Raw genomic sequence first — 18,498 nt, 5'->3', positions numbered from 1 at the left:
TTAAATCCTGGACCAGAACAACTCACTTCTCCAGCTAATTCCTTGCAAATTTGCTCAGAGTGTAAAGCCAGCTCCCCCCAGTCCTCTGCTTCTCCCTCAGAGTAGGGCAAGTTCCTGGCTTTACCAACTCTGGTCTTAAGACTTCCAATAGTGTGAATTCCAAAGTGATCTAGGCAAGTGGAGATTCCCAAATTCTGAGCGTGGCCATCACACACTTGACTCCACTAGTCCAAATTGTGAAACTTTGTTAAAAATATATAAGGAAGAGGGCAATATTTCAACAGAAATATTAAAAGCAAAAAAGAGCCCATTAACTCCAAAAGCGGACTATGTCAGTCCTAATTACTAACAGCACAATTATCTCAGTCTACCTACAAGTGGACAGGAAGGGTGGTCAACTTCCTGGTGGTGTGGAAGATCTGGCCTGGATCCCTGATGGTTAGAGGGATCAAAATGCCAAGAGCAGCTCAACTTTTAAAAGATCTGTCCCCTCACCTTGGAGGGAGTGACCTTCTGATCAATGAGAGCCAGAGTCAATTTTTCTGAAGTATGTCATATGTTCCCGGTAGGTGTTTTAAGCACCCTTTTGCATTTGGGATATACATGACAATCTGGCTTAGAGAAATGGTGGAGGCAGGAGAACAGGGTCCTGTGTGACAAGCTTGCATCACACAAATCAACGGCAACAAAGTTGCTGAAATAAGAAAAACAACTGCAATTTTGTGTAGAATATACTCCAAATTAAAACTGATCCGGACTCTACCTATCAATGTGCATGTGCTTTCCTAAAATAGTGTTAACAATATAGGGAAATAAGTTAGACTTCAGAATGCACAATGCCATCAAGGCAAAACCAGGTCCCTATGTTACTTGGCTGCTCATTAAAAGTTTAAGCCTGGAATTACAACTGAAGGCCATTTCAAAGTCACATTTGCTTCATTAAAGCTGCTTGAAAGTACAGGCAAGGAAACACTTAAGCTTACAGAAATATTTCAAGATAATCAGATTTACATGAATAATTTCTGGACTCTCGTCAATCGGCTTCACAATCTTTGCATACTCAGATGATAAAGATCATAATAGCTTCATAAAATATCACTTCATTAATGCTCTTGTGGGGGGGGGGAGGAATTTTAGTGCTTCCTCCCCCCGTGCAAAGAATTAACTAGTTAGTCTAAAAGCAGATTTTCTTATAAATTGGCTAAGACTAGTTGGACCGCATTGTGTCATTCCCACAAACCAAGGGGCTAGTTCAAATATCATGACCACCCCTACCCCCATGTAGACACTCCAGTAGTGTAAATGTCTGCTGTCAGGATCCTGGCCAGATTGAATTTATTCAGGGTGCTCCACCTGAGCAATGACTGAAAAGACTTCTACAATGTCTCCATTGTACTGTGGAGAGTGTATTAATTTATGGTCTGTGTGTGTGCTTTGGGAGCTGCATGGCCAGGGAAAAAACAATGCTGTCCAGGGTTGTAAAGACTGCAGAGAGAATAACTGGGTGCACTCTTCCCACCTTAGATCAAATCTATGCTGTCAGGTGCCATAAGAAAGCTGCAGAGATGGTGCAGGATAGTACGCACCCTGGAAATGATCTCTTTCAGCTTCAGACTTCTGGAAGAAGGTATAGGGTTATAAAGACCAGGACTAGCCACCTGAGAAACAGTTTCTACGCAAATGCAATTCTGGTTCTAAATGCAGCATAAGGAGTCTCTATAGTATATTGTATTTTAAAATGGGGTTTCAAAGTTTTTAGAGGTTTTTGAATGTTTTATGTAGATTTCCAATTTCATTGTTCTGTATGGGACAATGACAATAAAGATATCGTATATATAATGGTCTGTAACACCAGCATGGTGCAAAAAGACTGTCCATGAAAGTCTACTGGCAGTGAGTCTGGCAAGAGACTTGCACATTTCTAAAGAATTATCATGCGTGAACCAGCCACCATTTTTCTGAAAATGTAGAATCACAAAATTCTTTGTGTCATTGTCCCATACAGGCCTATTGATTACAATCCAGATTAACAGAAGGTCCCCATTCTTGGATTTTAAACATTTTGATATGTAATGGATGTGCATGGTTCACTATATTGTCATAGCTGATTAAAGGACTCGCATGCTCCTTTCGTCTTCTATGTTCTGGACTCCATGGCAGAGTCAGCAAATGTACAGAATGGGAGGGGGTTGTGAGTATTCAGTACAATATCTATATGGAATTTATGCTTCCTTGAACTGAACCCTTGTAGGACCATATCTGGGCGATTGCAAACTCTGGTTTTCCATGTCGACGTTGAATTGACTGCATATGGATTGGGGGCGTGGCATACTGACATAATCCTGTCCTCCCATTCCAACTGGCTGGATATGCTAGCTTACTATTTTAGTGAGTAATAACTATGTCATGTGAACAGAGTTATTGTGTTGCCGCTGAAAAGATCTCTACAGAACGATAAGCAAGCACCGAACTATTAGTGATGAGGAGACCAGCAAGATTCCACCAAAGGGCAGCCAAACTTCTGAGTTAGTGTGGGAAAGAACAGCAGCACTATAAATCCTGTTTTTAAAAAGGCAGTATATACAAAGACCAAAATCTTCAATGAAGTACTCATTAAGTGCTGTACGATCAATGAAATTATTGCTTCTCTTGACAAACACTACGATAAAGGGCTTGTTCAGACCTGTGGAAAGACAGTGATCCTGAATGATCTGCTGGAATTTTCATCTCTCAGATAGATAGATATCTCTGGAAAGAAGGTCCAAGGCTGTTCAGTTTTAGCCCAACAAGCAAGCTGTACACCATTCCAAAATCCAGGTGAGAATTCTTGAATCTATACAGAAAATGGAGGGGGTGGGGACGTTAGGTTGAATTAATGAGATCCTGTTTTTGTCACCTATGAACAGGCACAGTCTTGAGGAGAAGCATTAGCAAAATTCCTGAAAAAGCAGCAGCTGGGAGCATGTGATCCTGGTTTCAAAGGGCAGTGGCAAATCACGCTGGAAGTGGGAAAAGTATGCAAGTGATACAATAACTAGGAAGAGTCCATCGTATCATGACCCCTGAACAATAACTAGCCTTGATTCTGTTCGCTACCTTGCTGATTAAAGTCTCAAGCTTTTGAAGATCAAAATGTCTTTCTGCTAAAAAAAATAATACATCTGTCCACTTATTTTATTGGACTGATAATTAACCCTGTCAGCCCTTTCTTTCATTTCACCTCTACTGAATTAGCATCAGATTGAACTTGGGAGTTCCTTACACACTTACCTGGGAGAAAGCTTTCAAAAGAAGTGAGTAGACATGTGTTAGCATGAACCATTTATTTCAAGTGCAATAAGAACATATTCAAGAAAATAAATATGCAAGAACATAAATCTATATAACAACCCATGCAAATCAGGCTAACTTTCTTTCCCACATTTACAGTTTTTGAGAGGCACATAATACACCAATGCAAATATACAAATACAGGATAGGGCAAATACACTTCCTTAAGCAGAGTCCTTTGTGCTCAGTGTTTGCTTTCTGAGGCAGCTGAAGCTCTTATCACCTTGTCATTAGCAAACATTCCCACCAAAACAAATATGGTTTGAGTGAAGAAGAAAAGGTCAACTCCACAGTCCTATTGTTGAGTGTGTACATTGATACTGAGCACTTTATTAACAAGCTGTCAGACATTTCAGACAAAAAAAAGGATATGCTTGCACAAAACCACCACCCTATTCTCATACAAGGGATGTCTTCAGCTGCTCCCTTCCCAAAACACATTTGCTAAGCTGCTACCATCAGCTGCTTCAACTCTATTCATTGACTCTGCAACAGACTGTAATGCACAATCTCCAAAGACACTGTCCTCTCTGGGGTGTGTGTGGGGGTGCATGCGCGTGGGTGTGTTAAAGATATGCAAAAACAAGAGAGAGCCTGTCCTTGTTTACATTTTGTAAACAATAAAGTGAGCCTCACCAGCGCATGGCATGTCAGGATGTGTACTATATGACAGCTTAGTGTTCATGAATTTATATGCCAACAGGACAACTCCCAAATATTTAAATTCTAGAGACCCTGGGGAATGCATGACATAGCACAGGAGAATGACAATTCCAGCAACTGACGCTGAAAAGGCAGCAGCAGGGACAGTGATTGACAAGAGAAACATATCTGAAAATGAGGACTCTCTCTGGTAAACAGGGACAGAAGAACATACATATTTCAAAAAGAAAAAACAGGAGAGAGAAGCTACTGCCCCTGAAATGAAGTCTCCCTAAATAACCTGGAGTCAATATTAATGTCATTTCAGGAATAGATGAACTTTCCTTTTCTCCTAGGCTTTTAGAAGGACTTTTTTTTTAAAAAAGTAGTGTAATAGCCAACGTTAGTCATATTTACAGTAATGATTGCAGTAGATCCACTGAAATCAACAAGCTTAGGTATGACTAACACTCAATATCACACAAAAAAGGTTTAACACTTGAAAAAAATCCTGCGCCCTGTAAAGTGATGCTTGGTTCTTATGTTTATTTTTTTTTATTATTACATTGGATGTTTTCATATCATATTATTTAACACCTAGAAGTGACAGGATATGATGATTAACAAATTGAAATAGCAGTCCTGTCATCGTATAGTGTTACCCCTAGTTCCTACTACATTTTCCCCAAATTGCATTAGAGCCCCCCCCCCCGATAATATATCAGTAGTGGAGCAATTTTGCAAATATTATTATCCATATCCATCATTGGATCCAGATATAGCCATCCTTACTGCAGATGCACAAAAATCATGTAAAAATCTGCCAGTTTCCTACTTTCATTATTTGTTAAGTGAGAAAAAGCCAAATTGGTGAATAGGTTTACCTGGAGTCATACGGCTAGTTTCACACTGAGCAATTCAACCTACCAGTGGTGCTGAAATGTTCTGTCAGAGATTAGAAGAATTTAGATAGGCTCTTCTGACATAAGATCAAAGCACAGCCTCCATTCATTATTTCTGGGCTCAGTTCCTTCCTTCTCTTTCTTTTCATTTAAGAAAACAGCCAGTGGGGGAGTCTAGTCTCAAGGGAGGCAGACAGCTTTTCACTTCCTAGTGCATGTGCTACTGCTCCTTTTCCGTGTAGGACTAAAAGATATTGCCCCATGCATTCAGTGCCAAGATGGCATTCAAGTGCAGAGGGCAGCCCTTCCCAGTGACAATGTCTCCTCCCTCCCATCACTCATCTCTCTGCCTTCACAGCTACTGGACATTTCCCCGCTTTATGCTTTTCAGAAGAAAAGAAGCTCTGATCCATAGAATATGAAACCTGTAGTTTATCCGTCCTGATTCTGGTTTACTTTCTTGCTATTGATCAGAGAGGAGAAGGAGGAAATATGTTTCCACCTTCCTCCCCTCTATTTATTTAATTTGCAGTTTAATTCCTTCCTAATATATAACAGGGAATGAGAAACCTATGGCTCTTTAGATGTGGTTGGAATACAACTCCCATAATTCCCAACTGTTGGCCATGTTGGATGTGGCTGATGCAAGATGGAGTCTAACAACATCTGGATGACCTCAGCTTCCACACCTCTGAAATACAGAATACACACTATATTTTGACAAACTACTTAGCTTCTGCCGTAGCACAATGTGCATCAATCGGGGGGAGGGGGGGGAGAGAAAGAGGGGCTCACATGTGAGTGTACTTTCCTTGTGGCAGAGGTTTAGAGCCAGAGCCTGGGTTATAATTTTGGATTCTGACAAATACACCAATATAACAAACACACACACTTTTTTGGGTAGATACAATCCACACACTGGGCCTTAAGCTACACATAGATAAAAACCCATTAGAGCAAACAAGATTGTTCACTGTTACAGTGTCTCTTTTTAAGAGAACAATAGCCTGTGTTGCAAGGCAAAAGAGCACTTATTTTGGGAATGGCTGCCAACAAAGCCATTAGGTTTTAGCCCAAACTCCTCAAAGTTTGGAGAAGGACAGAATGCTTCTACTCTGTAAATACATTAGAGTCAAACAAAATCATGCCATTTTTAAAATGGTGATTAAAAATTAGTTACACTTCCTCCCCCAAGAAGTCTCCTCCAGCTGTGATGGAAAAAGGTGGCTTAGTGGCAACCCCTATTGAGAAACTACTGTCCTAAGACAGCTATTTAAAACAGTTCCTTTAAGGAACAATGTGTCTCATGAGCTGGAACTTACCAAGGATTTCTGTATAATTGCTCCCACAACAGCACTGAAGACTTTTTCTGGCAGGCGCAGGAGTGTGGTGCCGCTGTCTACAATGGCTTTATCCGAGTTGTACTAAACAGGGGAAAGGGGAACGAAGACATCAACATGCTGTAGCAGCAAACTGCAATGGAAAGTCAATAAAAGCCGCTCCTTCTGGTGGTGCGATGGCAGAGCATAGGGCCCTCTGTGATGTCAGCTCCTCTCTGCACGCCTCCTCCAAATCCCCATTACAGAGGCAGTGACATTTCTCAGCTGCCTTGAGCCCAAGCAGGATTCCCCCAGCATAGCCTAAGCAGAAGTTTAATGGGAAAGCCAGCTCTGACCCCAGGCTCAATTGGTCCTGTGAGATGTATTGTCTGTTGGACAGGATTACACACATCATACGTCACAGAAGAGTCTCAGCTGACAATCTGAATTTGAACGAGAGGGAACTATTTCCATGTCTAAACTGGATAACTTTGTAGCAGGTTTCGACAGATTTCAAAGTTGCAGGAGCTTACCTGCCTTGGAACCCCAAGTTCCAACTCTGGAACTGGGCAAAAAAATAGCTCTGGTATGTGGGCATGGGCGTGGGTGTGTAGCCTGTTGGATGATTTCCATACATATCTGAATACATTAGGGGTTGTAGCACTAAATTCTAAAAATTGGAGAAGAACTGTACAAGGACTTGGTCAGAGGGATGCAGAGGCAGAAAGACGAGCAGTTAGCACAAGGAGCCAGCCACTTAATCCATGGAAGATAAATATACACATATATAATAAAACATGTCACCAGGGCCGTCTTAACCATATCCGGCGCCGTGGTGCAAAGATTCCTCCGGCACCCCATTTCCCAACGTTGTCAACCTTTTCCCAAGCCTCTGCAGGGAATCGTTCTCCTCCTGCAGGGGCTTGGGAAGGAAGCTGAGAGGCCGGAGCCCTGCTGCAACACGTCAGTAAACCCAGTGGGAAAGACGACTTTGCATGTCACATTTGTAAGACAGTAAGACTAACAGCCCAGTCTCATGCCGGTTTACTCAGAAACAAGTCTTAATCAACTTCAGTGGGGCTTCCCCCCCCCCCAGTATCTATGTATATATGATTAATTATATTTCTAATCCATGTTGCTATTGTTGCTATGATTGGTTTTAGCACCCACTCTTCAGTTGGGCAGGTTACAGCAATGTAAAACACGATAGAAACATGATAGAAAATGATTTCAACCTTAGACGTTAAAAAACAACCACAGTTACTATCTCACCATCTAGGAGCACAAAGATTATTTTGCAAAAAAATATTAGGGTTCTTTAAAGACAATATGAGGGAAAGGGGGTAAATCTTTACTTTTTCTACCTTTAGTTAGCAATAAAAATTGGCCAGACTGGTCAGTTTGAGGGAGAACTGCATGTAGCAGATAAACCTGCACACCCTTCAACATTTCACAGGCAAGACTAGGGATGCCAGAGTACATGACAACTCATGAAAGGATCATGGGAAAAGTCCAGTAGAAAAGAGATCTGGGGAAGAGAAACTGAGGCTAGCAGATGCTTGCAAATGAAAAAAGGCTGGCATCTGCAACAGTGTTTTTCCTCCCATCTACACACTCTAACTTAAATTTGTATGCTCTGAAATAAATTCCTTTTCAACACAACTGAAGTATATTTAAGATTCAACACTAATCCAATTGTTCTCCACATTTGCTGATTAGCATTTTACACTAGATTTTTGGAATGCAGGTGGTGGTTACCCTCTATACATTAATGGACCACAACTCCCACCCTCCCTAACTATTGGCCATGATGGTTGCGATTGGTGGGAGCTGGAGTCTAAGAACATTTCAAGGGCTCTTGCACCCACCAACCCAGAGCTTCTCTCTCCCTTGCTGACACTCTGCTCTCAGTTTCGGCGAGGGGAAGCCATCACAGCTATGAGGGAAGGGAAGTGGCAGCACCGCCACGACATGCAGTCTGACTAACACCATACTGGCCACCCCTGAATGAAGAAAGATTAAATTGTGCTTCCTTGCTATAAATACCTCTTTACAGTCCAAGTTAAGGTTCTCGCCTCCAACTTCCAGTTTGAGTATTTCAACCTGATAATACCACTCTTTCTCAACAGGTGTGTACCAGATTTCCCCCTTGTATAGGCTTGGTTCAATTCCACCCAGGACCTGAAAAGGAAACGGTGGTTGCCGCACAATCAAACACACGACAGTAAAGATATAGAGCATGCATGTCCCCCTGTCAGATGATGCTCAGGAGACTTAAGTAGTATTTACACGCATTTTAAACCCACTTGTTTAACATATGCATTTAACATATGCATTGCAGACGCAGTCAGGTTTTTTTTTAGTAAAACTAAATTAAAGCAGTTAAAAAAAATATTTTAATCAGAACGTGGCTAGTCTTCTGCTCAGACGTAAGACTGTGTCTTAAGAAACATGGGAGAACAGAATTATAGAAGGCATAATTTCAGGTATTACCGGTTATGAGTAATAAACCCAGGGAGGTCAGACATTCTCTATGTCACAAATGCTATTAAAATGACTGAGATGCTTTATGTTTGTTTACCTCTCTCTCTCTCTTTCTAAAGAGCAAGTCACAGACAGTTTTTAAATAACAGGGAAAAGTTGAAATAAAAAAATTGCCTAGTAGCACCTTAGAGACCAACTAAGTATAAGCTTTCGTGTGCATGCACACTTCTTCAGAAAAGTTCTCATCTTTGTACATTGACTAAGCTTTTAACAATATTTCATTGTTAAGCTATTTGGAATAAAGGCTGGCAACGGGAAATAAAAAAAAAAATAAGACAGGAGGAGAAACACAATGCAAGAGTTAGGGCAACTATGATGCAGTTTTATTTCATCTCCCCCTTGTTAAGGTCAGGCAGCAATTATGGGGGAGGAGGCTGGGCATGGGCATAGAGCAAAGGCAGATTAGTATGTGTACATTTGTGACCTCCCCTCTCAAATGGTTTTGCCCCATGGTTTAAAATATTGACCCAAACAGTATATCCATACACTAGGCATTTTCATTTAGGAAAACTATATATATATATATATATATATATATATATATATATATGACACCGGAAATGTATACCCGTTGACATGGACGTTACAATGAAACCAACAGAGCTTTGCTTACATGTTGCTTGGATCATAAAATCTATGTTCACACATAATACAAAAATAGGAAACTCCCAACATGAGTGAAGGGTGTAAAGGTGCGCACAGTCTTTTCTGTGGTGCTCTGATCATTCTGGGTTGAATGGGAAAGTCTATTACTACACATTCAGGTGAATGTTCTTAGAAGGCTTATTTAGAAGCACCCTTCAGACATTCCCACTCCATGTGAGAAGGTAAGGGCTGGGGCTAGAGGGCATGGTCACAGGGTGCATAGCCTTTCTCCTCCCTATAACACCTGAATAAGGCTGCACCATCCAAAGTTCTGGATGCTGATTTTACTTATCATACTGTTAGAACAATAGAGCAGATCTTCAAATCCCCACAGGCAGATTTTTTTATTCACTATTGGAAAAATCAGTAAAATGTGGATAAGTATGAGAAATTTATGCATGCTTCTCTAATTTTAATAGTCTGAATGGAAAATTGAATAAGCCACTCTAAATCTGTTTGTTTTGCCTTCTAATGGATATGGTAATTAAAAGCATAATGCAATGAAAAGGGCTGAATTCCAAGTAAACAGGTTTAAATTCACCGCATTACAAAAGTGGTAAAAAGTCACCAATATTTTCTGTTTCAGGCTGGCAGATACCCACAAGACTACCTCCATTGGTACCAGTTCCAGTAACTGGCAATCCAGCTCCACACATCTGTAAGGAAAATATATTGGGGATCTTTGCTTGATTCACAAGGGAATCAAAAAATGTCTCCACAGAACTTGAGGGCTGCAGCAAAAACAAAACAAAGTGTTAATTGTGTATAAATCAGGTGTCTGTTCACACGTATACCCCCCTCAGAAAGCATTTTTCTCTCCAATGCCTTCCATATAGAACCCATGTGAATCATTTTGCTGGTTAAAATGGTTAAATCGTTTACATGTAAATTAATCATGCTGACAGAGATGTTATAAAAAACCAATGTTTAATCTAATGATCCATCTGTAGATGTCTGTCAGATGTTACACCAGATCTAAATCTCTCTATATGTGATGGGATTAAGAGTGTGCCTTACACCTCCTCACTTAACATGCCTGCCTCACTTCCAACACCACCAGGACAGTATTTCTCTCATATATATATTCCAATGCATGTATGCTTATTTTAAATGTTAAATTTCCCAGCTAAAATCTAGAAATTGCCCATGAATTCTGAACCAGTATTACTATTTTGCAAGTAAGAGCATATGGTTGGGTATAGGAATGAGACTGGCTTCAGCCTCCTTCACATAGTCTTGGACATAATTATTGCAGTATACAGCCGTACCTTGGATCCCGAACACCTTGCGAGTCAAACGTTTTGGCTCCTGAACGCCGCAAACTCAGAAGTGAGTGTTCCGGTTTGCAAACGTTCTTTGGAACCCAAATGTCCAACGTGACTTCTGTGGCTTCCGATTGGCTGCAGGAGCTTCCTGCAGCCAATCGGAAGCTATGCCTTGGTTTCTGAATGTTTCGGAAGTCATATGGACTTCCAGAATGGATTCCATTCAATTTCCTGATGGTTATGTACTCCCTCCAGTGTCCAGAGGCAGGGATTCACAGGTGGGCAGTGCTGCTGCTGCAACCATGCCCTGCTTACAGGCTTCTCCCAGGTACCTGGCCGGCCATTGTGAGAACGGGATGGTAGCCTAGCAGGATCACCATATGCTCTTAATGTACGAGTCGGTAGGTAAGCACTCAAATTACCTTAGCCAAGGCATCATAGGCAAGTCCAAGGATCCCATGCCATTGAACACCTTTCAAAAAGAAATTCTCTGACTCAGAGATGGTTACAATGTTGATGGTAAAAGTGCCGTTGATTCCTTTAGGGATGGTAACAACATCTGTGCCGAGAGTCCCTATCCAGCTTCCTTGGGTATATTTAACAGAGACCACAGTGCCCAGTAACTTATATGTGCTTGATCTAAGAAAGGAAGAAAGGGGCACTGAAAACTTACAAAGCAATGCTGCATTGTGCTACATGCTACAAATTATCATCTTACGTGAAATATTTCTATGATTTGAAGAGAAACCATGGGCTTCATCCAAATTCTGCAGCAGGGAAAAGTGAATGATGTATAAATCATGAAAACTCAAAAAAATTGCACCTTTCCCTCCACATATTCCAAAATGTCACATCAACCAGAGCAATTCCTCCCCATTTCAACTTTCCACTTAAATGTAGTGTACATTTTTGTGTTTACAGTATAAAACCACCCTGTGATCTTCAGATGAAGGGCGGTTTATAAATTGAATGAATGAATAATATTTTGATCTACTAAAAAGACAAAAGAGACTAATGGTTGATTTCAATTATGAGCTTATGACAAAATGTAAACTATATTCATTTTCTTCTAAAACATCTCTTTGCAGAAAATGTCATATATGGCCTCCATTTCCTACATATAATTATGGAATCAAATGTCTATTAGATATACCTTAACAATATAAGGATGCCCAATTGCTAGATGGTCTGAGAAGTCTATTAGACGCTAGTCTAAAAACAGAAGAAGGCAGCCAACACTCCATCTACGGGATAATTTTTTTCTCAATACTACTTGCATTAGTGCAGAACATGGCAGCACCGCAATTTTAACTTGTTTTGCTGTAATGTATTTTTGCTCTAATGTATTTCAGGATTTCCTTTGACAAAAATTAGATCTTTGTCTAATTATTTACTATAATTTCAATTATACCACCAATAGCTCCCTTGAGCTTCGAAAATCAATGCAAAAATAACAGTTGCTCTGGGACTTTTCAACCAGCTATAATCCATTGAAATATTCATTCATTGTTGTAATAGCAATTTCATACTGCAATTTTACAACTTGTCTGTATCTTTCTTTAAGCTTATTAAATACATACATGTGTCTAGTAAATAGCATGTATAAACTACAGAACAACTATTGGCACACTATTATTTTATATCTGTGTGTGTGTGTGTGTGTGTGTGTGTGTGTGAAAAATAAAAATACAGTACATGGCTGTATTCAACAAAATCATTGCACTAGCAGAAGCCTGTGTAATTATTCACCCCAAGTAATTATTCACCCCCATCTTCCCCTTCACATTCACTCCAAATGGGCTCTTGAGGGTCAAGAGAACCTCCAGAACAGTGCAAGGGGGAGAGTGGGAGATTGTTCCATTGGACAAGCAGAAAAGTTTGCACTGACAGAGCAGTCTCCTTAGTGCTAAGTTGAATACAACTCCAGGTCTTTAATTCTGCCACATCAACAGACCCTGCTTAATGGAAACCAGACTGGCTCAATGCAGCAACAGTTATGGCACTAAGCAGCTCAGTGATAAAACTGACATGAACACCATTGCACTCTTATCATCTGATTTCAAAAGGCTGATCAATACATTACAGCAGAAGTATACTGTGATATTCCAATAACATTTGGCAGCACGGACACACTTGTTGCTCAGTCAGTGACATAGTTCCTTTAGATGCATATAAATTTTTGCCGAAAGGGAGGGCAATGTTGGACATGTGAGCCACTTATGAGGTTCTGACACACATAATACATCATTAGGGCGTGTGTGTGTGTGTGAAACCGCACAAGGATACAGCTCTGCAAATATGGAGATGCAGCCCTCCACATTAACTATGGTAAAACAAGGAAAACATTTTATCTGTGTTCCTACCTGTGAACTAATCACGTAATTCAAAACTATGTTTTTTTCCAGTGTTATTTTTGGAGTACTTTTTTGTCAATAGAAATATTGTCAAGATGGAGAGCAATACACTTACACTTTTGTGTTGAAGTAGGAGGTCAGATCTGCATTTGGTACTCCTGCAACAGCAAAATTGCTACTTCCAGTGTCAACCAAAATATTTAGCTGCATAAAAGAAAAATAATTATTCATGTCAATTACAATATATAGAAAAACCTGGACATAATTTTAGCCTGCTTCCCTACTCAAGCTCTAACTATGTAAATCAAAACCATGATTATTATTTTTTCAACATTACGTTTTGATAACTTTTTTTGTGTGGTGAAAGTATTCTCAGATCTTTAAAAACTGATAGTGTTAAGACTTTTAAAGCATGATTCTGTAATGTCAGTCCCCTCAGATCTATAAACAGATGCCTAGGATCCCACCATGACACATCTTTTCTCATGTATCTATTTTAGTTTTATACACATATCCATTTGCAGTTTATTTATAAAAACAGGAATGAAGTGGCCATGAGCTGGTATTGAGAAAACTAATCTTTTCTGAAGTAGCAACATGAGAGATTTGAGGCTGAAGTACAGGTTAGAGAAAGAAAGCGTAGGGAAATAAGCAGGAAGTTGAAGGAAGCAGGAGAAGTGGCGCAATGATTTTCATTTAATCTGAAAATTAGAAATATTTTTTAAGAGGATCCTAATCTTTGCCAATAGCTTGCTGCCGTTTTCAAGATCTTTGCTGGCAACTTTTCAAAGAGTCATCCTGCTAGCTTTTCAATGAGCAGGTACCCGAAAAAGACATGTACAGTGTATCACCTTTCCTTTCCTTGTTAGAATGATACCTGCAGGACCATTTTTGGACCAAAGAACATGATGCAGCTCAGGAGTGAAGAACCTGAAACCCTGCAGGTGTTGTTGGATTCCAGTTTCCATTACCCATGGGACACACCCCCAGGCCTAATGTAAGTGATTATGCTTTCTAACTTTGATCATTGTTCTTCAAATTTCACTGTAGAAGCCAGCTTTAATTTTAATTCATCCCCTTTAGTTCATGGATGGTGAATCTGTGGCCCTCCAGATGTTGCAGCTCCCATCATCCCTGACCACTAGCCAGGTTGGCTGGGGCTGAAGGGACCTGGAATACAACAACATTAGGAGGACCAGTTTTCCCCATTCCAGCTTGAACTGTCAGTAATCAAAACAAGTTATGGATATAGGAATGGAACTAAGAACTCAATGAGATTAGGAAGAATGTATTTTACTAGTGTTAAGGCTAATAAAACGCAATCACAGAGAAAATACTTGGCTATTATGGAGTACCCCAACCTTTGAGAGAGACAGAGGCATTTTAAGAAACAAAATGAAAGCTACAGGGATTCTCACTTCCTAACTACAAATAGTTCTACAAAAACTAGGGTTAGTAAATTACCAGAACTGTAAAGAATGTTTTTGAACTACCACCATACAGAATTCAAAGATACTTCTTTTAAAGAGAATTTGACTGCCCATCTTAGTGTGCAGTACAGTATTAATCGTGTCTACTTCTCCAAAGAATGTTCTCCACATAACACAAACATCATACTGTAGAATATTAAAGATGCAGCCCACTCTAGTATGACTAAAATTCACATGACTAATTGCCATTCATTCTAACATTCCATATCTTTAAGAATCTGGGATAACTAGTTATAGGCAGCTGAGGCAAACACTGACTTATTGTAGTCCATACAATGACGCTAGTTAAGCTCATGGCCTATGGCAATTCTTCCTGGTTTGCAGAGAAAGGTTTGTCGCTTTTTGTTTTTTCTTTTAAAGAGGATATATTACTAACATTGCCTACCAGCCTTGATTACTTAGGATCTGGGGAAATAATTGCAGTATGTGTATGTGTGTGCGTCTAAGTGTGAGACTGAATTCATAACCTTTCAAGAAGCCAGACATTGCATGAATGTTATATAAAAAGACAGAGATCAACACTCTAGATATTGTATACTTTTTGAAGAGGCCGCAAAGAAAAAAATATATATTTACATGGCGTTGGGAGGCACAATTCTGGCCTGCTTTGGATAAGTGATGCTACAAGTTCTTCAAGATGTCAACCGTGTCGTAGCAACATTATGGGAGGGGTTTTTCTAGGACAAAGATCAAATTGTGACGCTCCCTTTTTATTTTTCTTATTTTGCATGTTGTTTAAGTAATACTGTTATATTTATAATATTGGAATGTGGGTTTTTGTATGTTGTTATATTTGCTATTGTTTTGCTGTGTTACTATGAAATTGTTTCTGTATTGTTTGTTTGAAATGCATCCCTGCTTCTTTGTTGTAAGCCACTTTGAGCATGGTGTGTGTGTGTCTGTCTGTGTGTGTGTGTGTGTGTGTGTGTGTGTAAAAGCAGCATAGAAATAAAATGAATAAATGAACAGTCCAGAGTCCAAATTCACTGTTGCTAGCACATCAGAACCCTATTTAGGCAATCAAAACTTCACAACAATAATTGCCGGGGCATGAGGTGGGCGACAGGGCAGGGCAAACACACACATTCCTGCTCCCACCATCCCACCAGTTCATGGGAACATTGTATGTGCATTCAAGCAGGCTTCCTTAATGTTGAAATGATTCAGTTTGTAGACAGCCTTGGATAGGGATCGGCACAAAGCACGATAACAGGCTAAATAAGCATGATCACACTCCCCTCTATTGTTTTTGAATGCCCAAATAGCACTTACACTGAGAAAAGATAAGAACTATATTCTTAAATCTTGCTGTTAAAGTTTTATAAATATAAAATCTAACAAGCAGTAATGACATTTCAATACAACCCAGAAGAATCCAGCTGTACTTTAATAGTAAAGGTAAAGTAAAGGTAAAGGTACCCCTGCCCGTACGGGCCAGTCTTGCCAGACTCTGGGGTTGGTGCGCCCATCTCACTCAAGAGGCCGGGGGCCAGCACTGTCCGGAGACACTTCCGGTCACGTGGCCAGCGTGACATCGCTGCTCTGGCCAGAGCCAGAGCCGCACACGGAAACGCCGTTTACCTTCCCGCTAGTAAGCGGTCCCTATTTATCTACTTGCACCCAGGGGTGCTTTCGAACTGCTAGGTTGGCAGGCGCTGGGACCGAACGACGGGAGCGCACCCCGCCGCAGGGATTCGAACCGCCGACCTTTCGATCGGCAAGCCCTAGGCGCTGAGGCTTTTACCCACAGCGCCACCTGCGTCCCTGGCGTCCCTACTTTAATAGTAGAAACTGATAATTCAACACATTAAAATAAATGCAGTGGTTTTAACATATACTTCTTAAAATTTCAAACTAGGTGAGATAGATTAATATCTGATTTTTCCATGCACCCGTCTTAGTCAAATACAGTAAGTTATTGCTGTGCTAACACACACACCTACACAGTTACCTTCCTTAAAAAGGGAAAGCCGAGTGTTGGTCTAAGGCTGGCTGGGTTATCTTTGCATAATGATGTTTTCTTAAAGAGTGGGTAGATATCTACCCAAACAAAAACTTGTTATCAAGAAGCATTGTCAATTAGTCAATGCCTCATTTAACCAAGGATAATAACCATCCTTACCACGTGAAACCATCAGCCAGCTTCCTCCAGCAATGCCTCACTAAATTGTACTTTTCCATAGTCACCTCAAGTAGCCAGATAACATGTTCAACTTGATTTAAATAAAATAAAATAAATTTGGAATATCTATCCCTTATCATTAGGGTTTGTATTAGTCTTATTAAAGACAGAAACAAGAAAATAACACATGACCATACACGCTTTCACCCAGAGAGAAAAAGCATTTTTAAAATTGTGCATTAAAAGAAAATCACTTAAAATGCACGCTTTTACCATAAAACAGAATTCATAAAATACAGCCATACAAATTCCTTCGCTATCTATGACAAGAAAAAGACAACAAAAAGCAAATCCCGTTGTTACAGATTTATAGAAGAACTATCTCTTCCGCAAGGTCAGTTTTTACAGTCCCATTGTTAGCCTTGCCACGAAGGGAGACATGGTGAGAGCAACTGAAGGACTGTCTTACAACATAGAGTCCAGGTGCATTTTCAGCAGTAAAAGGGCAACCCCCTCAGCCTGGAAACAGCAGTTGTGTGACTAAGGCTACATACACATTAGCGGTTTAAAATGCAGCAAAGTCAAACTTCCGGAGGCGGCGCGAACGGCAATGGCTGCCCTTTCCTAGCTGGGGAAGGGAAGCTCCGCCGAAAAAGGGTCTCCCGCTGCGGCGAAGCGGGGACCCATTCAGGAAAACCACAGGCAGCAGAAGCCTGTGGTCTTGGGGTCCGGCGGGCGCCAGGAGCAGCCCCCAAAACGTTGAAGGAGCCCCGTAAGGGGCTCCGGATCGCGGAGGGGGTTGCGGCGCTGTGGATCGTTCCGCAATCGGCGGAGTGAAGCCGCGTTGCTGCTGCCGGTGAGCGCTGTCCTTTCTTCCTAAATTACAGATTCGGAAAACAACAACCCGTGAGTAAATGGACTTTTAAAATTTCGGGACTTAAAGTACTTAAAGTACTCAATTTGGCTGAAAGCGGAGTGACGAAAAATAGGAAGTCCGTCTTCCGCTGTCATTGAATTACCAAGCAAAGAGCCGGAGGAGTGGAGGCAAAAAGTAAACTTTTAATTTAACTGATCTGGACACCCGTGGAAATTATTTTTAAGCAGAATAAGGACTTTAAGCAATTGATTACATGACTCCTATGTGGACTGTGATACCTTTCTTCTATTTGGATTACAATTTAAACAAGAAACCCAGGTGCTGGAACTGCCTGAGCAATTGAGCAGCCAGTTTGCAGGGCTGGATACTTTTGAACTTAAACTTTGAAACAATCTGAGGGAGTTTGAACTGGCTACTTTGAAGCACCTTTTGGAATACCAGCAAGCACTGTCTGAAACACTGTGACTTTTTAAATGCTAACTCTGCTAAAAGTTACCTTATAGAAGGTTCTCGGACATTAAATGGGACTATATTATTTTTATTGGAATTGTCTTCTTTCCTAAAGACATTTTAAGCTCCCCCTAGAGGATTTGGGATTAATAGCAGTGACATTGTTTTACTTTCCTTTTCCCGGCCTCCTGTTTGACTATTACCATCTGGGCCGCTGCTTTCTCATGGGAACAACTCAGCTTGACCTTGAATTTTAGATAACTCTGGAATGAGTGGCGCAAGAAAAAAGGGACCGAGAACTAGACAAACAACCCTAACCGCAGTCTCCCAGGCACGCAGATCATCTGTGCCTACTGTGCTTACTCTGCCTACTCAGACTTCTGAGAAAGAAGCTGCTTTTCTGCCACGGGCAGAAACTGAGGAATTTCAATCGGAAGAGATGGCCTCAGGAGAAATTAGTTCTACTTTAGAGAAAATTCTTGAAAAATTGGAATCTTTGAATAAAAAAGTGGAATCTTTGGATAAAAAAGCTGATCAGCAAACAGCTAAAATTGATCA

At 40.6% G+C, this 18,498-nt stretch overlaps 1 protein-coding gene across 2 annotated transcripts in view; it reads right to left on the bottom strand.

Moving 5' to 3' along the window:
- Nucleotides 1-18,498, bottom strand: part of BACE2 (beta-secretase 2) — a 53,837-nt gene that overhangs the window by 11,252 nt on the left and 24,087 nt on the right. For both annotated transcript variants that reach the window (XR_013838580.1, XM_079974909.1), the window contains exons 2-7: nt 13,117-13,205; nt 11,070-11,286; nt 9,985-10,113; nt 8,240-8,374; nt 6,197-6,298; nt 2,684-2,833 (exon numbers count right to left, since the gene is read on the bottom strand). Coding sequence is in view for 1 of the 2 variants with exons in the window: in XM_079974909.1 (XP_079831035.1) it covers nt 2,684-2,833; nt 6,197-6,298; nt 8,240-8,374; nt 9,985-10,113; nt 11,070-11,286; nt 13,117-13,205 (822 nt within the window). In the remaining variant the exon portion in view is untranslated. The remainder of the gene's footprint in view (nt 1-2,683; nt 2,834-6,196; nt 6,299-8,239; nt 8,375-9,984; nt 10,114-11,069; nt 11,287-13,116; nt 13,206-18,498) is intronic.

This window comes from Podarcis cretensis, assembly GCF_951804945.1.
Source record: "Podarcis cretensis genome assembly, chromosome: 4".
Classification (NCBI taxonomy): domain Eukaryota; kingdom Metazoa; phylum Chordata; class Lepidosauria; order Squamata; family Lacertidae; genus Podarcis; species Podarcis cretensis.
Note: the sequence above shows the minus strand (reverse complement) of the source record. Positions and strands in the feature narration are given on the sequence as shown.